The sequence below is a fragment of the Cydia fagiglandana genome, chromosome 4 (genome assembly GCF_963556715.1).
Source record: "Cydia fagiglandana chromosome 4, ilCydFagi1.1, whole genome shotgun sequence".
In the NCBI taxonomy this organism is placed as follows: domain Eukaryota; kingdom Metazoa; phylum Arthropoda; class Insecta; order Lepidoptera; family Tortricidae; genus Cydia; species Cydia fagiglandana.
In genome coordinates this window covers 7,906,972-7,933,816 of record NC_085935.1, presented here as the reverse complement: position 1 = coordinate 7,933,816, position 26,845 = coordinate 7,906,972, and the positions used below count along the sequence as shown (strand labels likewise).

Below are 26,845 nucleotides of genomic sequence, written 5' to 3'. Positions count from 1 at the left end.
TTCATAGTACAAATAAACTTAAGAATAAGAAACATGAAAATAACATTTAGTTATGCATTTAGAAAATCTGATTGATGTCCAATTGTTCTTCGTGGTCTTCCTATGTGACTTCGGCACAAGAGCAAATCGATAAATCGATCTAGCTGGATTTAATTCTTCAGAAAATATAGCACTCTCTAACATAACATAACATTTTTTTTAAGCCCTAGTAAAAGAACCAAAACCGTCAACTACTGTACTGTCGACTGGAACTTGAAAGCCGCCCGTTTCCCGGAAAGTTTCTGATTTATAGTCCACCCTACGTTAACATCTACCCGCTGAAGACAACTTTAAATCCCTACATATTTTCTACTTGGTTTAGATCCACATTCACAGTGTAGTACCTGCATTCGAGAGCTCTGAGGGACTCTACCACCAACAGAAAATTCAAAAACCGTTATCTGCCACTATCGCTCTTGCTAATTCTATTAGTGACAGAGAACCATAACATTTTTCCTTTTTTTTATGTTGGTGGGAGACAAGACACTCTGATAGCGATAATGCTGACATGCCATAACTATCTTACATCGTAACAGACGATAAGATGTCCCCTCCATTCATGATTAGCACGTGTAAGGCAACGCCGGCAACGGTGATTCATGGTTATGATGTCATAGCGGTGTTCTGGTATTAGGTATATTGTACATTTAGACGTCGCCCCTAACGCCGCCATCGCCCCTATCCCAGAATTGCTATAGCTACAACGTTATGTTTATATTCTGTAATAGCTGATATGTATTAGATAAGTATACGAAGTTTAATGGTATGGAACCGATCGGGCGATTCCAAGCATTCTGAGGAAACGGACGATATTTCTGACATGACGAAGAATTCCGGATTAGTCATACCTACCTAAGCTGCTTCGAACGTGATTGTCCAGTATTAGTAAATATTAGACGATTTTGCGTAGGTAGGTGTTTGTCAACGCCAGAGACGGATAAGTTGCGTTTCACACACTGCAGATAATGCCGATTAGGCGATTCACACACTGCAGACAATGCCGTCAAAGCGATCTGCTTCGCTGACTGCGGTGAGCAGAGCGGAGCGAATGTATGCAAGTACATCAGTCTGCTAATAAAACAACTTTTTTGACTGACAACTGATGTATATAGGTACTTTTGTTTTAAAAAAATTGGTACTACCACACAGTATACAATGAAGACGGCGCGCGGGACGATTGATGGGTATGTCGCACTAGAACAGTATCAATGTGTGATAAAGATTTTCATTATATCTTACTTATCTTATCGTAAGAAACATTCTTTTATGGCTCCTCTACACGATGGGCCAACGCCAGCCCCTCCTAGGAACACATTTATGCGTTAGAGGGAGCAAGTGATATTGCTATCTCATTTTACCGCATGGCTGCGTAGGTACCTTGGTGTGGCCAGCGTTGGCCCATCATGTAGAGGAGCCATTACGTTTGCAGCTTTCATGGTGCCACGTGTGCGTTACCATGCGTTTACAAACATATCTTGCAGAACTACATACAGAACTACTACTGTAGTTCCTAAAGAAAACCTAGGAAATGACCTCACTCAATCCAAAGCCGGAAATTTCGCAGGAGGAAATTAAAGACGTAACTAGGCATGGCTCAATATACTTTGTAACTTTGTATGCAATGCATGTCTCTAATTGGAAAACTTTATTAGTTAATGGTCTCTTGTTCACCTCAACTTGACGTGAAAATATGCCACAAATATGATACAAAGTATCATACACAAAAGTCACGTACAAATTCAAAGAAATAAACTATCGACATGGGTTCCGCTGGATTCAACAGCTTTTATGAAATAAAATGGATGAAATGCGTTTATTTGCTTAACATTATGTACAGATAAGGCAGTAAAATAATTAGTTTTATGTCCAGATAATGTCAATACCGTATACTAGTTGGCATGCAAGATATTTAAAAACATCTATTTACATTTTGCTGTCTATGGGTCCACATCTTAAACTAAACATAGGACATACCTTCATGTTCAGATCCCATAGGTTCATACAGATCGTAGGTGAGCGTCGATTTATCGGGTAGCACTAGGGATATCCGAGCACCGATGGGCCAGGGACAGCGGACCCGGCCGATGAGACTGTGCAAGATAGTCTGCACATGGCCACTGAAGCCCCACAAACGTGTTGGGATGTAGCTGTAAATAAAACTTGTTGTTAGCATCTTCATCAAAGTATTTACCTTACATCTTGGCCACAACATTTCACAACTGGTTTTGGCTAAGGCGACAACCATAGATTGGAGTGAAACACAGCAATCGGACCTTTCTTTTCCACCTATGGTTTTACTGGTGTTTTGGTGCCAGGATGTTACTGTTGACTCCAATCAAATTGACAGCTACAGAGCCCAGGGTCTCCTTTCTGACTTTTCTCCTACACTTGGCATGGTATTCTTGTTTACAAGACCATTGGCACACATATTATCCTGTGGATTTTTCCTGTTACCAACTTGCCATTTTTGCACAGCATAATCACCATGGAAAAGAAAAGATAACAAATTGAAGGAGGATAAATATGTAGGTGGAGATGAAAAATTTTGGCTTACTGTTTTTTAAGGTACTGGAGCAGCGTTACGGAAAAAAGCTACATGTTAAGATGAAAAATGTCATATATATAAATTAATAAATTTTAAATTTTATCTTCATCCTTATCACTACAGGGAAAAATTACCTGATCTTTAAGCTTATTACATTGTTCATTATCAACTAATTTATTGACATAATCTGTAGTGGAAAAACTGAAAGTCAATAGTTCAAGGAACTTAATTATACCTATGTGTTGTTTTATCTTACTTCATTTAGTTCATGTTTATGATCTGTAGGCTTCACACTACAATATTATTTTGATTATAGTTTTTTTTTGTGTTTCATTAACACCTTGAGTATTAATTTGTGATGTCAAAAACTATTTGTTAGGGTTCCGTACCCAAAGGGTAAAACGGGACCCTATTACTAAGACTTCGCTGTCCGTCCGTCCGTCCGTCTGTCACCAGGCTGTATCTCACGAACCGTGATAGCTAGACAGGTGAAATTTTCACAGATGATGTATTTCTGTTGCCGCTATAACAACAAATACAAACAACAAACGTGATTTTTGACCAAAGTAAAGCAACGTCGGGAGTGGTCAGTACTTCGATGGGTGACCTTTTTTTTTTGCTTTTTTTTTTGCTTTATGGTACGGAACCCTTCGTGCGCGAGTCCGACTCGCACTTGCCCGCTTTTTTTTTAAATGCAATTTATAGAGCCTGGCTAAGAATTAATTAAAGATAGGTATATATTTGTTGAGTGACTTTCGGAAAGAAATGCAAATGAGTTGCAACACTGACTAGAATGTTATCAAAATTAAAATCAAAGAGGCCATGGTAACCATTAAAAGGTCACCTGCATGGTGCATTAGATAGATATAATATTTTCTTATAAACACCAGCATATGGTTTACTAATATGTGGCCGAAAATTGTATGGCAAATTATCACTTCCCAAACTATTTTTCCCATAGTATCATTTGGCAAAACTATCAGATGGCAAACCAATGTTTCGCATATATAACATGTCGCAAATGATTATTTACAATATTATTGTATGGCAAAATATTTAGTTGGTCATGTTTCAAAATGTCTTTTATTGTTATGTCGAATGTATTGATAGGCATAAATTATTTTTCGCCTAATATTGTGATGCATACTACTAAATACCCTAATAATATAGTACTCAACTACTCATGTTACAAATTACAGTAGCATTTTATTTCGTTACGTAGGTAGTTTTTTCGAGATGTGCAGTTCAATGATGGAGGTAGTAATTTTGTTTACTCCATTTCTGGCAGTTCTGACCTAACCTAACCCACTTTTCTGGCAACAGCTCGTTTTCTTGGGGGTTGCTGTTCTAACCTAACCTAACCCACTTTTCTGGCAACAGTTCGTTTTCTTGGGGGTTGCAGTTCTAATCTAACCTAACCCACTTTTCTGGCAACAGTTCGTTTTCTTGGGGGTGGCAGTTCTAACCTAACCTAACCCACCTTTCAGGCAACAGTTTGTTTTCGTAGGGTCGCAGTTCTAACCTAACCTAACCCACTTTTCTGCCAACAGTTCGTTTTCTTGGGGGTCGCAGTTCTAATCTAACCTAACCCACCTTTCAGGCAACAGTTTGTTTTCGTGGGGACGCAGTTCTAACCTAACCTAAGCCACTTTTCTGGCAACAGTTCGTTTTCTTCGGGGTTGCAGTTCTAACCTAACCTAACCCACTTTTCTGGCAACAGTTCGTTTTCTTGGGGGTCGCAGTTCTAACCTAACCCACCTTTCAGGCAACAGTTTGTTTTCGTGGGGTCGCAGTTCTAACCTAACCTAACCCACTTTTCTGGCAACAGTTCGTTTTCTCGGGGGTCGTAGTTCTAACCTAACCTAACCCACCTTTCAGGTAACAGTTTGTTTTCGTGGGGTCGCAGTTCTAACCTAACCTAACCCACTTTTCTGGCAACAGTTTGTTTTCGTGGGATCGCAGTTCTAACGTAACCTAACCCACTTTTCTGGCAACAGTTCGTTTTCTCGGGGGTCGCAGTTCTAACCTAACCCACCTTTGAGGCAACAGTTTGTTTTCGTGGGGTCGCAGTTCTAACCTAACCTAACCCACTTTTCTGGCAACAGTTCGTTTTCTTGGGGATTGCAGTCATCTAACCTAAAACATGTTGGTACAGTCATCAAATCTATTAGCGTAGTGGCACCCGTCCATGGAAATATGTAGATACGTTTGTTAAAAAAAAAGCAACCAACAGGTCAAATAGCCATCAAAATATATTATGAAAAGTAAGTATAAATTAAACAACTGTACCGCTATTCGGAACCTAATAATAATATTGAGAGTGGCAACACTGTTGTCGGTCGTATTGTCCTTTTCTAGCATATACGTCCCTCTCTCTCCCACACTCCCACCACAGCAGTTTGCTTTTTGGCGGTTGTCGCAAAAACAAATTTCCAACTCATTGGCTTGCTGTTTTTCCATCTGGAAGGTCGTGAAGCTAAACTGCTGGTGAGTTTTTGAATTTGTACCCCAGTTTAGCTGACTATATTGAAAAACAGTTTCTAACGGCTTTTGCCGTTCGAAATAAATATTTAAATTTAGTGTCCGTTAAACTATCTAGCAAATAAAAACGATCCGGAATAGTAATGTGTAAGTTTTCAAAGGCTGCCTGCGCGCACCGTGGCTATGCTAATGAAAATACTAAAACACATAATGTTAGAAAACACATCGAGCTGGTAAAGCGTGCACTTGTCACCATTAGAATTTAATTAATATTATACCTACATTAAGTATCTCTTCTGAGTCTTATTACTTATTACTTTAAATCTTTGTGTGTCTATAATAACGGTTGAAATTAGGTATAACACTTAAATGGTGATGTGTGGAGGCATACCCTTCAGTTTTCAAGTGATTTGCGTTTTCGAATACGAAAGGATCGGATAGTTTAATACGTGTTACGTAGAACCTACGTATTAAGGTAGAAGCTTATAGACGTGTAGGGTTTATCTGTCCAAGTATCTATCAGCAACTTGTCGGTTTATCCCGTTCCGGATTAAATATAATATTCCAAAATAATTTTTTTGGTAATATACTTGCTGATAAATAACGTGTACCCGCTTAGGAGTCGACGAAGCCCCGCTTCGCGGGGCTTCTATTTCCGCTCTGAGGGACACAAGGTAACGAACAAACCTACATCGCAAGCATTGCATTTATTTTTGTGGAAAGTGAGTACTTCGGCAGTACGTAAACTTAAGTCTGACTAGATAACGAGAGAGATTAGCATGGCTCTGCGCAAGAATGACATGGAAATCCTTAAGTATTTCACTCCTTATCTACCAATTTATATCTCTCCAACTAGATCTTTGATTTAAAAAAAAAAAAAAAATTGATGGTTAAAATGTAGGTAGATAGGTATCTCTTTAAAAAAAATAACAGGTACTAACAGCTTAAAAGAACTCTTGAATGTAGTTGCTATATGTGCTTGTATTATTTTGGATTTGAATAACTTGATTATTCATTCTATATGTAACTATAGGTACATACAAGACGGTCAATCTTTAAGCCTACCTACCTACCTACATAAATAGTACCTACACTTGTAAACGTTTTAAATAAAATCGGAAGCCTGTGACTTGAAAGGGCATTAACGATATGGGAATGTTTAGATTGATTCATTGACGAAGACGCATGGTTTGCTTCATAATTTCAAATTATATTCGCTAACTGTAGAGTTAAAGTTTAGTTATGGCAAATCTCGTCACCGTGAATGACACTTTCTAAAAGTGCCTATTAAAGTAAATCCTTTCCCCTTGTCGAGCGAAGAACTCGCAACTAAGGGAATATTACCCATAAACTTCATTTGAATGATATTCTTAAGCTATGTCTGTTATGGTTCCACCTGCGTAAGGTGTGCCTAAGAGAATCTTTTATTCAGGCACAAACTAACGTCAAGTTATTTGTGATGAAACCAATATGTTGTGTACCTATTTAAGCCTGCGCAAGGCTGCCATGTTTCCACCTGCGTAAGGTGTGCCAAAGAATCTTTGATTCATTCACAAACTGATATCAAGTTATTGATGATGATATTACAACCTATATAAGCCTGCGCAAGGCATGTCAGAAATTAAATGATATGGTCATAACACAGGCGAGCGAGTAGGCCACAATCATAAAAATATAACAAAGATGAATATGTAAATACATCCTTTTGGACAAAGGACAAGTGAAAAGGGTTCTAACAAAATAATGTTCTGGGTAAAAATCAGTCGAAATAGGCTTCGTTATTCGAGGTTTCATTTTAGTTTACCAATCTATTTTAAGGGTCCCGGACACCCTATTGGCTAAACCCAAAATTGGACTAATTAACATCTCTAAAATTATAATATAATAGGTATAAAATAACCTAAGATTCCAGGCCTATCTCGACTCATTTTTATTTTAAAGATGAAAAAATCTTTGCACCCTAATATAAAATTGTGGTCTGGAGACGCTAAGCCTCATAACGTGGGTGGCATGGATAATACTAAGAGATTTAGTCACCTAAATTCGACCATAAGCCCAGGCAGAATATTGATATTTAGAATAAGGTGTGGTCAATCCTCCAAGGTCCAGATAATCTGTGGACTCTAATTAAATCAGGCTCACTTAAGCTCACGACACAACATAGCTTACGGTTCAATTCTGAAATAAGCTATGTTTAATATCACTCATGGTGTGAAAATAAAATTACAAGAGCACAAACAGCCTGCTCAAGGTGTACAAAGGGTTCCGTTTAGCGGCCCTATGAATATCTAAAAACCTTTGAAGTCTATGCCTGCTATGACAGACTCGAAATTAATATAAATTATATTTGCCTCGAGAGCACTAGTCTTTCAGTTAACATTTTTACGAGTACCTACCTATGTAGGTACACGACATAACCAAGGTTACCTATTTAATTATTATATCCCTGACTGGCATGGTATAGGAAAATTGTCATGTGCTGCACAAGCATGTTGGAAATAAAAATATACAAAACTGACCAAACTGGGCGTTTATGAATGCTTTATTTTACACCCTTATGTCTGCCTTGTGAACCTTGAGGATTCGAATCACCTTGATCGTAAGTGCTCCTATGCACAGATTAAGTTTATTTTAAACTACCCATGCACTAATCTCAAGGGCACGTGCTTCTATGCACGGACCAAATATTGTTATCACTTAATTCACTTATCATTATTCGTCATAGTTTGATACTATACGTTTAACAAATGTACCCACCGTGGAATGTAATGTACCCAGTCATAAGGTTTTTAATAAACAGTGACTTAATGGTTTGCACGAACGATTCTAGTATAACTTCTGGGCGGTCACGTCTAGGGCATGACCCTCTAGTTCTCAATTTATACAAAATTATAGCATTGCGATACTGTTTGCTTTGCACAATGTGAAACAGCAGCAAGCCTTGCGAAAAGGCGAAGCTATTTTGAAAGGCGAGTACTTTTCAAAAATACATTGTAATATATATAAATATGTTTTTGTCGTGGAACAAGTACACCCAAACAAATGCAGTCATTTATTATAATATGTTGGCAAAACTCTGCAAAAGAGTTATATAGTCTGTCTGTACAGTGTAACTTGAAGGCATCAATGCACATGAATCTCTTGAAACATGGTGGATCATTAATTTACACCCCGTCTGTGTCTTGCTCCTATTACCAAATCCACAAGTTAAGGACCTCAACCTATATATAGGTACCCTTCTTGCTCGAGACCTGTAAAAAATGTGCACAATAATTTCATGCAGTCAAGTGTCGGAAAACTAGGTCCACACACTTAGCGATATCGTGAATATATATCCAAGAACTCTGTATATTGCCTCTCAGGAGGCGGGATGTTATTAGACTAACCTATAGTAGGTAGTAGGCCAGAGATATAGTATACAAAAGTACACTGGCCCAAATTAAGTAATATTATATTTCAGAATATAAAATAATTTACAATCTTGCTATTATTGGAATATAAACAAGTAACAATTATCCTTAGTTCATAAGGAGGATAAGTATACCTAAATATATAATAGATTCGACAAAGTGTTGATTCTAGCATTGGATAAAATAGCTCCCTCTTAAAGGGCCTCTGCGCTGTTGGCTTTGGGGCCACAGGCGCCCGGCAAATGGTAATAGGGAACCCCCTGGTTTCCCACAGCAAATAATGTAAAATCACGAAATAAGCACATAAATTTGTATTTCGGTTAAAAGCACCTATGCGATGAGCTAGGGTTTCGAATTAAGTATCTGATTCCTTATAATTTACACACTGAATAGAGAAAACTGAATATTCAGAATTAAGCAATGTCTATGAATAGTTTACAGAAAATTAGCCACTTTAGCGGTCAGAACCAATAAAGGCTTATGTCTACCAGTAGGCACCAGATAAAGTAAACCACTAAGAAACTACTCTTACTACATATATACAAATTTTTGAGTAAAATTAAGGTTATGATAGCTAAACATGAATTTAATTAGAATGACTCTGCAAATATTATTGATAAAGTTCTGTAGCAATTCTACACAAAAACACCACAAAGCGTCATAACTAGTGCCACAGCGCAGTGAACACATGAGTGTTGTGGCTTAAGCTCTCATAGTAACCTTCACACTTTTAAGCAAGGTTTATTTATGTACACTGACTTGCGTTCTCGTTAGTAAAGCGTTTAAAAGGGTTAAATGCATTTTATAGCTATAACTATAACCTATAACCAAGTATATGGCTTACAGTCATTAAATAAATTTAGTGATTCCCTATGACATTTCAATAAGTACCTAATTTTATTAACTCTGTTTGTGGTGATAGTGATATATAACGAATAATTAAAATATTCGTCTACTTAATCCCGAGGGATTCTGGAAATAAGAAATGTCCTGTCCTTGTTATATTCCTGCAACTGCTTACTTTACTATTATAGATAATTATTATCAAATTTGATAATAATTGCGACTTATAAATAAAAACTACTCTAGTACTTTATTATTTTTATCTTTTCATACTTGAATTACATTACTCCTTATAACAGATGTGTATGCTCCTTGAAGAGTAGACTGACTTATCACATCTTCTTTTACCTAGTTTTCACATACATTTAAGTAATTAAGTATAGCACCCTTGTGGTGACTCACTTATTCTTTTTGAACATTTATAAGTACATTAAGTACGTATATAAAATGTTAAGTTAGTATCATAATATAATGGAATATCAAATTGTATGCTTTACTAAATACCTCTCTCCTCACAGGTGTTAAAATAAAGGGTGTACTGCATAATTAATTAAACACTCATAATATAATAATATTACATATACATAGTTAATAAGTACATGTATAATCACATTGGCTTGGCGTCTTCCCACCACCAGGCGATAACAAACACGTCTCAATATTATTATTAGGTTCCGAATAGCGGTACAGTTGTTTAATGACAGCGTTTTACACAAAAATAAAACGCTAATTAAATAACTTACCCTATTCGGAACCTAAAGTTTTAATCCTGCCTGGTGTAAATATGTATAATTTTGAGACAATGAGTTGGAAATTTGTTTTTGCGACAACCGCCAAAAAGCAAACTGCTGTGGTGGGAGTGTGGGAGAGAGAGGGACGTATATGCTAGAAAAGGACAATACGACCGACAACAGTGTTGCCACTCTCAATATTATTATTAGGTTCCGAATAGGGTAAGTTATTTAATTAGCGTTTTATTTTTGTGTAAAACGCTGTCATAAAGCAAACGTTTTTTGACAATTAAGAGTTAGCTAAGTTGAAACATTTGCTCAGTGACTATTTGTCTTAATGAATTTTGGTAAAATGAACATCTACTAAATAAAATTGTGATCAAATAAAAAGTATGCGAAGTTTCAATTTTGGCAAACGTTATGTAACAATTAATAGTTAGGTATAATAAAACATTTGCTTAGTGACTATTTTTCTAAATAAATCGTGGTAAAATGAACATCTGCTAAATAAAATTGTAGTCAAATAAAAATTATGCTAAATAATAATATGCTAAGCATTGGTTTGCCAACTAAAAGTACTGCAATAAGTTGGTTGGGAAGTGAAATTAGGCGAAAAATATTTCGGCGAGATGGCAGTACACCAGTTTAACTCTAAACGTACTATTCCGATATATCTTAAAACAAATATGTATGTAATAAAAAACCGGGCAAGTGCGAGTCGGACTCGCGCACGAAGGGTTCCGTGCCATAATGCAAAAAAAAAAAAAAAAAAGCTAAATAAAAAACGGTCACCCATCCAAGTACTGACCACTCCCGACGTTGCTTAACTTTGGTCAAAAATCACGTTTGTTGTATGGGAGCCCCATTTAAATCTTTATGTTATTTTGTTTTTAGTATTTGTTGTTATAGCGGCAACAGAAATAAAACATCTGTGAAAATTTCAACTGTCTAGCTATCACGGTTCGTGAGATACAGCCTGGTGACAGACAGACGGACAGACGGACGGACGGACGGACGTTTTACCCTTTGGGTACGGAACCCTAAAAAACCTAATCTAACCCACGTTAGGTTTTTTAGGGTTCCGTACCCAAAGGGTAAAACGGGACCCTATTACTAAGACTTCGCTGTCCGTCCGTCCGTCCGTCTGTCACCAGGCTGTATCTCACGAACCGTGATAGCTAGACAGTTGAAATTTTCACAGATTATGTATTTCTGTTGCTACTTACATATCACGGTTCATGAGATACAGCCTGGTGACAGACAGACAGACGAACAGTGAAGTAAACTGAAATAAATGTCATATACCTACTAAGAAAGACCGGCCAAGTGCGAGTCGGACTCGCGCACGAAAGGTTTCGTGCCATTACGCACAAAACGGCAAAAAAATACGTTTGTTGCATGGGAGCCCCACTTTATTTATTTTATTCCGTTTTTAGTACTTATTTGTTGTTATAACTGTCTAGCTATCACGGTTCATGAGATACAACCTACAGACAGACGGATAGAGGAGTCTTAGTAATAGTAGGGTCTTGTTTTTACCCTTCGGGTACGGAACCCTAATAAAGTGTATAGATTTGTAACACAGCAGAGATCTAGTCTTTCTAGTGACTAATAGCCTTGTATGCTTGTTTGCCACCAACATGGCATTTAAAACATATTAATAAAAACTTACTCATTTCATCGGTCATATACAGCCTAGTATTGGCTTTAATATATATTGGGTCTGAAATATTTTTTTTATTTAATTTTTTTGTATGTATAGCGGCAACAGAAATACATCATTTGTGAAAATTTCAACTGTCTAGTTATCACGGTTCATAAGATCATGAAATACAGACAGACGGATGGACAGACGGACAGCGGAGTCTTAGTAATAGGGTCCCGTTTTTACCCTTTGGGTATGGAACCCTAAAAAGTGACCAAGAGCTCCAGTGCCCCAGGCTGGAATCGAAACAGCATCCTCTGCTATAGCCGCTGGTGCCTGTGCCATTTGGCCACCGGACCCCAGCGGCATAGGTCGAATTTTTCCAAGTATATGCACTTCTTACTGAAGGCCCAGCGTTCCACCTGGCCACCCCTAAGGTAAAATTGAAATTATGTAGAATTGGGATTATGTAGAATTAAGCTTCTGTAAAATTGAAATTATGTAAATTTGGGAATCTGTAAAATTGAAAATCTGTACAATTGGTAATCTGTGATAGGAATCTGTAGAAATGAGACTAAACCCTTAGTAATGTGGTAATAGGGGTCCCGGATTTTACCCTTTGGGTGCAGAATCTAAAAATCAACCTTGTTTTGGTACTATGTACTAAGCTTCACTATGACTCTGAAATTGTAGCAGTAATTAATTTTGTTTTAGTTGTCACCTGACGATTTATTTAAGTCAAACTCTGAAGTTATTATTTTACACTTTTATTTGAATCAGCATAAAATATATCTTTTTATATATACTATATATATATATATATATATTAATCTTATATTCAACTTACATTGACTCCAGAGATTACTTCTTCTTAAACCTTGTGTTTTCCCGGCCTAGCACCGGGGTCTGCTTTCCTGCTCAGTCTTCTCCACTTTGCCCAGTCTTCGGCATCCACTCACATCACTCAGATCACTTATTATTAAAAAATTAGCTTCATTCAATTCACTGATAAGCCTCAAGTTTGATTCTTTGAAGTTAGTCTAAAACACAAATATCAAATATGTCCACCATACACTGTAGTTGTTCGCACTGGTTCACACTGGATCATATAATCAGAGTGGAGTCAACTGGTTCTTAAACTCAAGAGTTTCTTTGAATTACTTTTGTGACTTAACTTCACTTTCATCTCGCTTTAGTTTGTCAAGCACATTCCTTCAAGGTTCTTCCTTCCATTCTGAAATGTATAAATACAACTGTATACTGTATATAAAATTTGTGTCCCGTCTGGTCTAGTGGGTGGTAACCTTACCTATAAAGCCAAAGGTCTTGGGTTTGAATCCTGGTAAGGGCATTTATTTGTGTGATGAGCCGAGATATTTGTTACCGAGTCATGGATGTTTTCTATGTATTTAAGTACTTCCAAAGAGACGTTCAGCGCTATCAGCTATGAACTTTGTAATATGTAATGGGTCTCACATATGGAATACAATGGGAACTATTGTCATAAACCAACAATTGTGGCAAGGTTTGTCCAAGTAACAAAATTATGTGAGAAATTATGTATCAACAACAAAACAATAATGAAAGTTGAAACAATTATGTGGTTTGAAGATACTCACGATTTTCGGCATAGGTTTATATATTTGTTTTACGCGTTGGTGCCGTGTCATCGTTAGTATTGTAGTCACAAACATTTAAACTGAAAAATAAGTTTTAATTCCCATCAATAATGCATCTGTCATCTTACACAGATAGTGATTATTATTCTCTTTGCAGAGCAGTGACAGTAGTCGTTTTTTTTTAAATAGGCTTTCTACACGCTCGACGCCAAACGCGCCTGTGTGACGGAGCCTTAAATGTCATATACCTACTATTGTAAGAAAAACCGGCCAAGTGCGGTTCGGACTCGCGCACGAAGGGTTCCATACTTTTTAGTATTTGTTGTTATAGCGGCAACAGAAATACATCATCTGTGAAAATTTCAACTGCCTAGGCCTATCACGGTTCATGAGACAGACAGACGGACAATGAAGTACATCTGAAATAAATGTCATATACCTACTAAGAAAAACCGGCCAAGTGCGAGTCGGACTCGCTAATAGGTTCTTAGGGTCATATCCAGCCTAGCATTGCATTGGCCCCGCTTAAATATTTTAAGAGTGTAATAGATATGTAACCGGTCAGCAACGTGAGTCCCTTGGAGAAGCAGAGGTCTAGTCTAAACTCCCACTTACCATCGGCATTAACAGCCTTGTATGCTTATTTGCCACCAACATGTCAAATTAAAACATATTAATAAAAATTTACTCGGTCAGCAATGTGAGTCCCTTGGAGAAGCAGAGGTCTCGTCTAAACTCCCACTTACCATCGGCATTAACAGCCTTGTATGCTTGTTTACCACCAACATGTCATATAAAAACATATTAATAAAAATTTACTCATTTCATCGGTCATATCCAGCCTACCATTGCATTGGCCCCGCTTAAATATTTTAAGAGTGTAATAGATTTGTAACCGGTCAGCAATGTGAGTCCCTTGGAGAAGCAGAGGTCTAGTCTAAACTCCCATTTACCATCGGCATTAACAGCCTTGTATGCTTGTTTGCCACCAACATGTCATATTAAAACATATTAATAAAAATTTACTAATTTCATCGGTCATATCCAGCCTAGCATTGCAGTGGCCCCGCTTAAATGTTTTAAGAGTGTAATAGATTTGTAACCGGTCAGCAATGCGAGTCCCTTGGAGAAGCAGAGGTCTAGTCTAAACTCCCACTTACCATCGGCATTAACAGCCTTGTATGCTTGTTTGCCACCAACATGTCATATTAAAACATATTAATAAAAATTTACTCATTTCATCGGTCATATCCAGCCTAGCATTGCATTGGCCCCGCTTAAATATTTCTTTAATTTGTTTTTAGCATTTGTTGTTATAGCGGCAACAGAAATACATCATTTGTGAAAATTTAAACTGTCTAGTTAATCTAGTTATCATGGTTCATGAGATCTTGAGATACAGCCTGGTGACAGACAGACGGACAGCAGAGTCTTAGTATTTAATAGGGTCCCGTTTTTACCCTTTGGGTATGGAACCCTAAAAAGTGCCCAAGGCCTCCAGTGCCCCAGGCTGGAATCAAAGCAGCGTCCTCTGCTATCGCAGCAGGTGCCTGTGCCATTCTGCCACCGGGCCACGGCGGCATAGGTCGAATTTTTGAATACTAAACACAATACTCCCATGGAACGCTTTGAAGTTCAAATCTCGTTACGTTACGATGGCGTTTGCACTTTGCACTATGTTCGGTGACTATTTTTTATTGTTAACACACACAATACACTATTTAACAGGTTTTTATCACGTATTTTCGAATAAATTAGTAATTCAAAACACCCCAAAGCCGAATGGTTTGACGTCTAGGCAGTGTTGCAATCGTCTTAAAAGCCGTAACAGACTATCGCACGTTCTGGCTTAAAAAAAAATTATGTAATAATTATACCGGTATACATATCCATATGAAACGAAACTTAATGCAAATAATAACCATTATACATACCGGAGTCATCAAATAAACAGTAATATTCGTCTTGGTTTTTATTTAAAAAAAAAACGACCAACCTAACTTGTAAGCATGTTTGCAGTTTCTAAACGCAACAAACGCTGTCAAATGACAATCAACAAATTGAACATTTGCATTCTTTGTCGAAATTTTTTCACTTTTAAATGCAAAATACTCGACAATACGAATTTTGCGGATACATGTTCTCGATTCAAAAGTGATATTTTTTCAAGCTCTTTCGATTGAGCATAATTTCATTTAGGTCTACCGTTAAACCGGCTCGCGTTTATATATAAAGATTAATAACATAGCTTAGGTAGGTGTGTGGAAGTAAATAAAGCAGTTAATTCTCTTCTAATTAAGGTCAATTGTTTATATAAAAAGTACAGTTTACTGCTGTGGCCTTCAGGCTTTTTCTAGATTATTCATTGTCATCACATTGAGATTCTTTTTCTAACACATTAAGTACATATTCTAGGTCATTTCAAGATAAAATCATTTACACCTATGCACCACATACACATTGCTATTGTATTACATTTGCTATTACTCAGTAAAATAGTACCAACTCTTGATTTCAAATTAAGATATTGCCTCATATTTAGCAGCTGATTGGATTTAAGCAAGTTGAGAGAGCAACATGAGACCCTGAGTAATCAATCAAGCAGTCTTCGTGTTACCAATCCGTAGTACACGAATATTTCCATCTGCAAGCTTATCATTTTACGGCTTAACAACGTTTGCTCCAAAAATATTATGACATCATCATGCACGCTTCAAACTCATGAAAGCGTATCTACAAAATGTTACAGTTTTATAAAAGTATAACACTATTTTATACTTACGGTTCGTAAAGGAAAGGTGAAACGAATAAGATATTCTCTATAAAACTTCGATCCCTCCCGTAAATTACGGGTTTCTGTGGCTGGCTGTTAACATTCAGTATACGAAATAGTACACATAATATAACAGCCACAACAGCTAGAAGTACTGTAGACATTTTTCAGGTCGTCTGGTACACAGTATTATATTTTAAAACATACTTTTAGCTAATAAGTTCACTACAGCGATTAAGATCATGAAAATAGTAGTATAACTAGGCCATGAAGCCTCCCTTCACCGCCACGACAAAATGACAACTGATCCGAGTTGAATTTTGTTTGTCAATGGAACGATTGGAAACGATCTACGATTGGCCAGCGTGAAATTGTTGACAAACTCAGTGTTGCCGGTTGATTATTTGATCCCGTGAAATAAAAGTTTCTATATAGGCGTAATAATTTTACATCAGAATATTGACACGAAAAATAGGAACAAAACCTAATCATGATTTCTTATCACTCAATCCTTAGCAATCAGATAAAAATATTGACTAAAAACTAGCAATGAGATCAAAATGAAATTTAAATATTTTTTACTTGAGGCTTGTAACATTTAAGTAGTAGCAGAGGGCCTACCGCGAACCACATTCGTCGTTGCCTCCCTTTCACACTTCGTACGAATGTACAAGTGCGTCAGAGAGGTAACACGTCGAACGTGGTTCGCGGTAGGCCCTCTGCTACTACCGACACGAGCGACTATGGGAATACTGCGACTATCCTTTTGGCAGTCCGTAATGTTTTTGTATGTAAAAATTAAACCTAATATAATAGGTTTATAGGGAAATTGTTTCAGCTGCGCAAGTTAAAACACTCAAATAGATTTAGAACATAAATTTATTCGAGAAGAACGTTCATGTCTAAAATAATCATGTATTTACCAATAAAAAACAATGCGAATGTTTCATCACTATTAAAAACATTATGAAGTAGGTACACAAATTGTAATAGTACCTATATTACTATCAATATAACAAAGTAAAGTTCAGTGTCTATAAAGTAGGGAGCCAAATGAAAAATAAAAGGTATCTAATTTAATTACGTTAATATCATTAAGTCCAATACTAATCAATGCTGATGGTGGCTAAGGCATGCTGTTCCAGTAACTCTTATGATTTAGTTGCAACTGATTTTCATAACTACACAGCATATGACCAAACTGCAATCACACGGCTCACTGGTGTGGGAGCGGGAAAGCGTTATGCATGCGCATAACGATGTCCCGTTCGCACTGCAGAGACCTCACCAGTGTGATAAAGTTATGTAGTCTAACCGGGTCCCTCTTGTTTCCCAAAAAGTTTGTTTGCCCGCATTTTGGTTAGTCATAATTTATTGGGTTCAGTAACGACTTCAGTCAACCTCAGTACTTTTTGTACTCAGACTGACTGAAATAGCATAACACGTTCGTGCGTTTCCGTGAAAATACGATGGTAAAGGATTATGCACTACTGTAATCATACAAACAAAAAACAAAAACAATACAGTACCATCGTCAATACAGTTAAATGACTATATTCAATCTTATTGCAACGAGTTAAGGTCTAAAAACGGTTATTTGTGTTGGTCTTCAAAAGCTATTGTTTAGTGATACACTGAATAATTCGAACCAGCACAGTAGACAACATTTCTGACTACATCCAGCCGCAAAAGTGTATACCCACTTCCATTCCATTCATAGTGTGCATGGTCTAATAAAACATGGTCTTCTCTTCCCAGAGTGACACAAGCCTACGTCACAATAACATGGCCGCTATATATAGCGCTATCGCATATTATCATATAGCGCTGTCGCATGATGACGTAGGCTTGTGTCAGTCGGGTGACCTAGAAAAGACGGAAAGAGAGTACCAGGCGGAGTATATTATTATGCCATGAGTGTGTATGTACTTTTGCAGGTCATTTGTACCTAAAGAGCGCAGTTGTGTATACTCCACTAAATAGTTTGGTTAATAGAATGAGCATGGAATACGCTATTTATATGAAGGTACACACAAATGGTTGATTAATTAGCTGCTTAGACTTTGTTGCAAAAAATATTGTATCTGGTCACTATTTATGAAAATCAGTTGTTGGTGTAAGTTCGCACATGGAGCTACAGTATATCCAAGTCCATACATACATATTACATACATTTGTATACCTTAATTGACACAAAGCACTGTAACATGCTTAGTGTTAAAGTAAGAACGCTAAGGACGAAGAAAATCGTACATTGACCCCCCCATTTCCTATCTCTATGGCACGAGCATAATTACAGCTTCGCAAACAAAAAAGAGTAAAAATTAAAAAGTGGCAACACTGTAGTGTCGTTCCGTTTTCTTATACAAATTGGTTTGAAAGGGACGACACTACAGTGTTGCCACTTTTTAATTTCTACTCTTTTTTGCCAAGCTGTATATTGCTGTCCCGCCTATGCTGCCACAGGGGATCAATGCCACATAGGCGAGCGAGACAGCAATATAATTATAGGCGCGCGATAGAGATAGGAACAGGCGGGTTAATGTGCGAAATTCTTCATGCTTAGAGTCCTTACTTTAGTATAGGTACATTGTAAAAAGTAATGCATGAATAATATGAACATACATTGAATATGGATGGTGACATATTTCTGACATATCTCAAAGCTCACAAGTTTCAGCCATTCCAAATGAACAGTTACTTTTATTACAATTTTATTCTAGTTCTTAGACAATTTTTGTGATATATATGGTTTCACAACTCAAATTTTGCTGAATTATTTATACCACTAAATATCTCTACCAGTCCGCCTACCGTAGTATGGTTTATCACTAAATTAAACCATTCATTCAATTTGTAGTTAGTTCACATACTTGTCTTGGTAAACAGAGACAATAAATGGTTTAAATCGGCGATAAATCGTACTATGCTAGGGCATATTTAATAAAAAAAAAGTAGCATGCTTGATTCTCAATATGTATGTTGGAGGCATTTGTTAACATCTAAATAATAGTATTTTGTGACACTATGTATACATGTAAAACAATGTTAACAGTTATTAATGTGTGATATATGTATTATATATTTTCTGATTGAAACAGAGTGAGCAATACGTTATATTAAATGCCTATATAATATATGTTAAGATTGCTTATTATTATAATTGTAACATCCTTTGATGAGATAGGGCGTCTAGAAATCATCACTTAAGGCATTGCTATGTGAACAATCTAGGCATAGCCATTATATGGTTGCTATCTAATTAACATAATTATATTGAATCAGTTACTTTTTCATATTTCAGTTATTTCGTTACAATATCGTTACCGCGCTAAATGTTACGTTCGTTACATTCTAATGTTACGTGTGGTACAACAAGCCATGTAAAATCAAGAGATCGTTCTGAGATTACATGGATCATGTTAATTTCAATCCAAATCTTAAATTGGCAAAAGCAATATTCATTTGTAAAATGTCCTTACAAAAATATGATAGACAGATATAAATATATTGCATAACTTAGTGTCGTATTAGTGTACACGCCATAATGAAAAACTTAAATATAACAAGTAATATAGTAAATACTTATACAAATGTATAGAACCCACCATTGTAATATTACAATTCGACCCGATGTTTTAACCACCTGGGTCGCGTTTTATAAGGCTCATAACCTGCAATGTACTTATGCTTCTCTAACAACCATATTTGTTAGAAAGAGAGGCAACGGCGACTATAGGTTACAAGTCTTCTGTAACACGCGACCATGCTATCTTTCGTCAATAAATATCTGTACATGTCCCTAATTAAGACATACAACTAGGAAGGATCCGCATCTCTGCCGACGCGGCCCCTCAGAGCGAGCCTCACGCTCGGCTAAAAAACTATACAAACTAAAAACAATACTTACTTGTGATGATAATCAGTTATTAAAAATATAATGGCAAAATCATATTTATACCTAGCTTAAATTCTAATTTTCCTCGTATGTACTCTTATCAAGCACTATGATCCTTATTTTCAATAAAAATTAACAAATGATTAAATTACAGCAGTAAAATTCTAAGTAGAGGAAATAATCAAATGAAAAATTTCACATCAGTTCTATCGAATAAATAATTAAGATTAATGAGCCTTAAAAAATGGCATAGGTGTGTAAAATGAACATTGAAATGTAATAATCTGATGTGCAAATCTATTTACGAAATTACTAATCATCTCTCTTGTTTTGCTTAACAGTGTAAAAATATTTCTATTGTCGATAAATAATTAATACTTAAATGGAAAAAGACCCTATATTATGACTTTATGACGTTTAGTTAAGCTGCACCCTCGTCTGAAGATTTCGATTATATTTTAGCGTGAATTATCTGGGACAACCATTAAGCTACTTTAGTGAATACAATGCTAGTTCATACCAGCGTCATCTACTCTACACGTGCGACTCTCTCTTCAAAATGATAGCACCACATCTGAAAACCACATTCCACACATGTCCAAACACTTTACAAAGCCAAATCACGAGAGTTTGCGAGAGAATTCACTGAGTAGCGAGTCACGTCCGCGTGTGAGACAGGGCACTTCTCTGAGCCGAACTTTACTTTCACAGTACACTTTCTTGAGCGCTCGCCGGGTCAAGCGCGTGACAGCCGCGTCATGTGACACAAGGCCCCGCGGACACACTTCACACAAGAGTTTTTAAAGACTTGGGGCTGAGCGCGTTAGGCGCCGGTTCGTGTCAGCGTATGAGACAGGTGAGGCAGAGCTCGGCCGAGCCGATGCAGTCGTCGTGGCAGAAGGCGCCGCACTTCTTGCAGAGGATCATGGCGCGCAGGTTGCACACGCACGCGTCGTCCGCGCCCACGCTGCGGCATCGCGTCACGCTCTGAAAACGAAACAGATCTGATTTAGATCTACCCTATATTGACAGTAGTCAGTATATCAATAAAAAGTGAAGACTGGAAATCTAACAGAGATCATGGTTATGGGCTATGGCTATGCATTACGGACTTACGGTTTCCGCACTTAGCATACAATTAGCTTGTAACGAGTTAAGAGTTTAATGAAAATAATGAACTTGGACATAATAATAGATAGAAGATATAAAAAAAGACATGTTGTTATATTATCAATAATCCGCCCTTGTAATCGGATCGATTTCTTAAACGCTCCGATGATGATTTGTTTTCATTAAAGTACCTACAAAAAATGGTAGAATCATAGGGGACAGCAAGATAACATAAAAAAGATAATGGAATACCGAGAATAGCAAAATAGGTGTACTTACAACATTGGTGTTTTGATTGGCTGGCGGAGCGCTGGATGCCCTTGGTGCTACATTGGGAGTCCGCTGAACGAGAATGTATTGTCCCATGTTGTTGGCTCTGTTATCATTTATCTGTAAGCAGAAATATTTTATTTCGTAAAAAGTTCAAAAACTGTAACATTCCATGTTTCGAATTAACTGGGGCTGTGTAAGCACGCAGCTGGACGCAATTTTTTCATAGTCTTTACATTTCTTTTACTATCAATAACTCCTTGTACCACGTTTTTGCATAATGCCTTTTTGGAGCACAAGTTTAATGTAAGTTACTTTTTAAATTTATTCAATACATAGGTGACGGGATAGTAAAATGTACATCACGTGAGGGTGTCGGGCGTGATTTTTAAGCGAGTGTATTTAAAAATAGCCCAAGCGGCAAAGATCGGTAAATTTGTTTAGCAAGGTTCATCATACAGTCAGCTCAGTAGCAGAAGTTGCTCAGCGGCCCAGGTGTTCAAGATGATCTTGACTTGATTGTTGAGAGAATAAGAGCGTGTCAAGGTAAATTTGAACACCTCGCCCGCTTAGCAACTTCTGCTGCTGACTGTGCAAAAAAATAGCACTTAAACTTGAAATCAGTAGTGTATGTAATGTGGTTGCATATCTTTGAAGTAATTAGTATAATGGGTGGTCTGGGTGGGTCGTTTTATACTTTCATGGTTCATAATGTTTAACTCATTGTGCGGCATGACAGAGACGGGTAGCTATCTTAACAGCATACTTGGCGGGGGTGGTGGCGCCGGGGGCGCGGGCGGGAGCCGCAGCTGACTGGATAAATTGCCTCGTTGACTGTATATAGATACCTCATTGTGCGGCATGACAGAGACGGGTAGCTGTCTGAGCAGCACGGGCGGCGGCGGCGGCGGCGGCGGCGGCGGCGGCGGGGGCGGTGCGACGGGCGCGGGCGGCGGGGGCGGGCGCGGCGCGCGCGGGGCGCGGGTGAGCAGCGCGGGCGGCGGGCGCAGCTGGCCGCGCAGCGCGTCGCGGTTGGGGCTGTTCTGGATCACTGCCTGGCAGATCTGGTAGCTGCGCTCGAGGTTCACGGCGCCGGGGGGGACTTTGTTCGAGCTGCGGCTTCTAGAAAGGGTGGTAGATAATTGGGACATAGTAATTATTATCATAATTGAATTGCTAGTATTGGTCCTGAACAGACTGATACTGAGACTGACTGTACTGACTGATATAATAGGATTAATAGGTATCATACACGGTAACTGCATACTTAGATCCAGACTGACATTCCTGACGATATTTTAGAGAAACGATAAGAATTTTTGATAAGTATCATTAACAAATATCAAGAAGCCCACCAGACAAGAAAAACTAGCTGTTAAATTTTAACTAATAATATAGAATATATATTCTATTACATTTAATAATCGAGGTAAATAGTAGTATTAGGACTGAGAATCTAGAAATTAAAACAAATTGATAAATAATATGTCTCCACTATGTGCCCCAAATATGACCCAATATGGATAATTTGTAATCAAAAATATGTTTGGAATGATGGTGAAAACTGATTTTAAAACATATTTTTACTGAACCTATACCAAACCCAGAGAACTCATCTCAGTCTAACCCATGTAAAATTATGTCTTATACAGGGTGTATTTTTTTACGTGATACAAAATATGTTTATCTAACTCCATAAACAACTAGCAGTTAAATGCTCCTACTCTCGTTGAAATCAGACAATTTTTATTTTTATTTTTTTATTTTTTTTTCGTGATATTTTTTGTACTTTTAAAGGATATTATGATATTAAAACAGCTTTATAAGATATTTAAAATGTAAAGTGAACTAAATTACTTTTCAAAGTAGCATAAATCACAAAAAATGTTTAATGACTTGTGATTTACGCTACTTTGAAAAGTAATTTAGTTCACTTTACATTTTAAAGCTGTTTTAATATCATAATATCCTTTAAAAGTACAAAAAATATCACGAAAAAAAATAAAAAAATTAAAAATAAAATTGTCTGATTTCAACGAGAGTAGGAGCATTCAATTGCTAGTTGTTTATGGAGTTAGAAAAACATATTTTGTATCACGTAAAAAATTACACCCTGTATATTAATTAGAACAATTATCAATAAAACATTATTAAGGATTTAATTACCTGTTTGATTCCTTTCCCGATTTTGACTTCTTCCCTGATGGCCTCACAATATTTGCCATAGTAGTTGAACTCACAGGTGGGTTAGTAGCCGTAGTACTAGAAACTAGACTAGTTGCCGGTTCACACTCTAGCTTTACAGAAGCATCTTTCATTGACTGACAACTTTCTGAGGAATTTGATGACTCCATATTAAAATTTGCATCTCTATCTTCTTTATACATACAATTATCCTCATTCATGTTTGTGTCCTCAATGCTTGTTTTTGAATCTTCACTGAGATATTTTGAATTTTCTATGCTTGCATTTGAGAAATTGTGTAAGGTGATGACATCGTTTGTCAAATTGTTCTCGGTTTTCCATGATACTGCTGAAGTTTTCGGTTTGGCTGGGTCCTGCATGTTGTCATCAGGATATGACACCATCTGCAAGAAGAGAAGAAGTGATTAAGAGATCTGCTGAGGTTTAATTGGTTTCATCATTAATGTGTTGATGTAGTTGTAAGGTACTTACAGATGTGTTAGTTACTTCCATAATAGGAATTGATGAATTTTGAGGCATAGGCATGGTCACAACAGCAGTAACATCTAAAAACAAAAAAAATCAGTACTTAATCAATCACATTATTAATCCTATTTGACAACTTTAAGACAGCAAAGGAAATAGATTTTATGAAATACCCTCATTATAAAAATATTAAATTAACTATTTTGTCCCGACTTCTAGGTATTTTAGCCATAGTATTAAAAAAATAAATTATGAAAACTTACTTGTCTCGCTCATGTATGATGATAATTCCATTAAATTGGGATGTGATGCATACTTTACATCTTCACATTCTGAAAAATAAATAATCATGATCAGTACAAAAATCATTTATTACAAATCTACATGAATGATAATTATGCTATTCAGACTTACGAGAAGTCAGTATTGACAGTCCTCCAGTCTCCAAAATAAAGGACTCTGCATCCTTGAAGTGTTCATCATAGTAATTATGTACAATATTTTCAGTTGATCTAAGTTTTTCAAATTTATCACAACTATCCTCATTCTCTTTTTCATTAGGTTGTTCATGAACTGGAACATTTTGACTGTTTATTTCTTGATTGTGATATGATTCTTTCTTAACATCTTCAGTTGCAGTGTTTGGTGGAGAAGCTATGTTAAAATTAGAAACATTTTTATCTTCTGTAGGAAACTGTTCTGGTATAAATGCTCGAGGTGAAACAGGAGCTGGAGAGTGTTTAGTTTCTTCTTTAATATTGCAAGGGCTCTCCTCCATTTCTGTGACTGAATTCTCACATTGCAGATTATCATTGTTCACATTAGGTTCATCACCTGTTCGAATGTTAGTGACATTGTTATCAATTTTCAAACTTGATAGTGAGGACACACTTCTTTCATCATATTCATACACAGAAGCAGTTGCCTTGCTGTCTTCACTATTTGTATCCACCTGGTCTTGTTCAGGGTATGTGTGTTCATCGCTTGGACAAATCTGATCATTGGGATCATTTGTTTCACCATCGGAACAGTTATTGCTTCCTGGCTCTTCTACATTCTGTGTTAAAAAACCTAAATAATTATATACTTCTTCATCTTCATACCTGATTCTCTTTGCTATACTACAATTTTCATTGTCATTGTCATCACTTAGTCTCTTAGCAGTTTCAGAAAAGAAAGCTTCTGTGTCAGTTTTATTTGTTTCATTTTCTTTAGATGCACTTGACTCTTCGATTTTTACAACATTAAGGTCTAACTCTTGTTTACCTTCACTTCTTTCTGCTTCTGCATCTGGTAGCAACAGGGGATCCACAGGTATTGAAGGAACAGAGTCATCCAACCTAGGTGCAGATGGAGAATCAGAAAAATTAAAGTCAACTTGGCATTCCACATAGCCCCTTTGAGACTTGGCATGTTTGAGAGGGAGTAAATCCGGGACTGGTGCTGATGACTTTGCATTGATAGGAGGTTCCTCTACTACATCATCTGCTTTGGCGGATGACCGGGTTACTGCCCCAACATTCCTTAATCTTTTACTATTACTGGATGATTTACTTTTCTTAATCTTTGGAACAGTACTAGTGCTTGTAATGGATGCTGTGGGTCTCAATTTAATAGTTGTTTTTAATGAAGGCCTTTCTGAATTTAAATTAAGGGAAGATTTCTCTCTTCTAAATTTATCACCCCAAAAGGGTTCAAAATGCTTTAACTTCCATGGGTCAATTTTGCTTTTTTCTTTCTCTACTTCCGACTTTATTTTCTGCTGATTTTCAGGCGTAAATTCACCACCCGATAGACTCTCCTGCCACTCTAGACAGGCTCGGGCAAAGAATTCATTATTTAGACTAGAAGAACTTAGACGACCAGAAGGGCTGGGGCGATCCACACTCGGAAGCAGCTGCCCGAGCTTGTACTGGTACAGAGGCGGAAGTAATGAGAATGTATGTTTGTTTAGTAGTGCTCTAATGTTAGTGTTAACTAATATTGAATCAGGGGTCTCTAAATCTATGCAGCCTTCTCTAGTTTGCTGCAATTGTGCAGCGGTGGATAACTTCTTCCCACTTCGTTTGCGAGGCTTGAGACAGAATCCTGGTATACTGGCAAGTACCTCGCGCATTGTAGACAGTTTATTAGAACTAGTATTTGTCTCCGTATAAGTCGTAGCTGCCGTCCATTCCCTTGCCTCTGGTGGTGGAGGAGGTGGTAAGGGCTTTACTATGATCCTTGGTAGAGGCCTTGAATGATTAGAACTCTTTTTTCTTCTTTTTGACTGTTTCCGCGATGAGTGCTTGCTCGATTTTGGTTCAGGTGCCTCACCGTCTTCTGGAATGCGTACGACGGAATACTGCTCACTGATATTACAGGATAAGTATTTACTCTCTGACGAATTGTCGGAGAATTCCATATCGTTCTCCTCTACATTTGCAGGAGATACATCAAGCTCCATTGTGGAAGTATGCGTTTAATATTCTTATATCTAAGGTAGAGCGTGAGCAGTCTTGAAATTAAAATAATGTATTTATGCCGACAACAGTCACAATTTCAACCCATCGTGCATTCGTTTCCACTGTACACAGTTCTCTTCTAAGATGTAATTGTAGTTTTAAGATAAAGCATAGCACATTTATGTCGTTGAATTTCTCAGGATTAATACAATTTTATTCACTAGTATTTCCTTTTTCTAAGGACAAGAGCAGAGCAAAATGTCACAACAACACCAAGGAAAATGGATTCCGTCCAATAAGTCGCGTTCACATAACAAAATACTTTTAAGGGGAAGGCAGTTTGCCGAACATGATTTTTTTAAAGCTG

General features: G+C 37.2%; 2 protein-coding genes across 2 annotated transcripts in view; both read right to left on the bottom strand.

The window, feature by feature from the left end:
• Positions 1–16,387, bottom strand: part of LOC134663583 (abhydrolase domain-containing protein 2) — a 44,113-nt gene extending 27,726 nt beyond the window's left edge. Inside the window, exons 1-2 of the mRNA XM_063519987.1 lie at positions 16,096–16,387; positions 2,014–2,186 (exon numbers count right to left, since the gene is read on the bottom strand). Coding sequence (XP_063376057.1) covers positions 2,014–2,186; positions 16,096–16,250 — 328 coding nt within the window. The 5' untranslated portion in view covers positions 16,251–16,387. The remainder of the gene's footprint in view (positions 1–2,013; positions 2,187–16,095) is intronic.
• Positions 16,388–16,947: 560 nt separating this feature from the next.
• Positions 16,948–26,773, bottom strand: LOC134663580 (putative Polycomb group protein ASXL3). Its single transcript, XM_063519985.1, has 7 exons — positions 24,449–26,773; positions 24,298–24,366; positions 24,041–24,114; positions 23,531–23,952; positions 22,213–22,486; positions 21,374–21,484; positions 16,948–20,971 (listed from the first exon to the last, which is right to left on the bottom strand). Exons 1-7 carry the CDS (start codon positions 26,478–26,480, stop codon positions 20,825–20,827), a joined length of 3,129 nt encoding a protein of 1,042 aa, XP_063376055.1. The 5' UTR covers positions 26,481–26,773; the 3' UTR covers positions 16,948–20,824.
• Between the last annotated feature and the right edge of the window lie 72 nt (positions 26,774–26,845).

Coding starts and splice junctions, on each gene's coding strand:
- LOC134663580 (XM_063519985.1), bottom strand. CDS start 26,480: ATGGAGCTTGATGTATCTCCTGCAAATGTAGAGGAGAACGATATGGAA. Junction 24,367..24,448: donor ACTGTCAATACTGACTTCTC/GTAAGTCTGAAT, acceptor TTTATTTTTCAG/AATGTGAAGATGTAAAGTAT. Junction 21,485..22,212: donor CTGTCATGCCGCACAATGAG/GTATCTATATAC, acceptor TTCTGCTTACAG/ATAAATGATAACAGAGCCAA.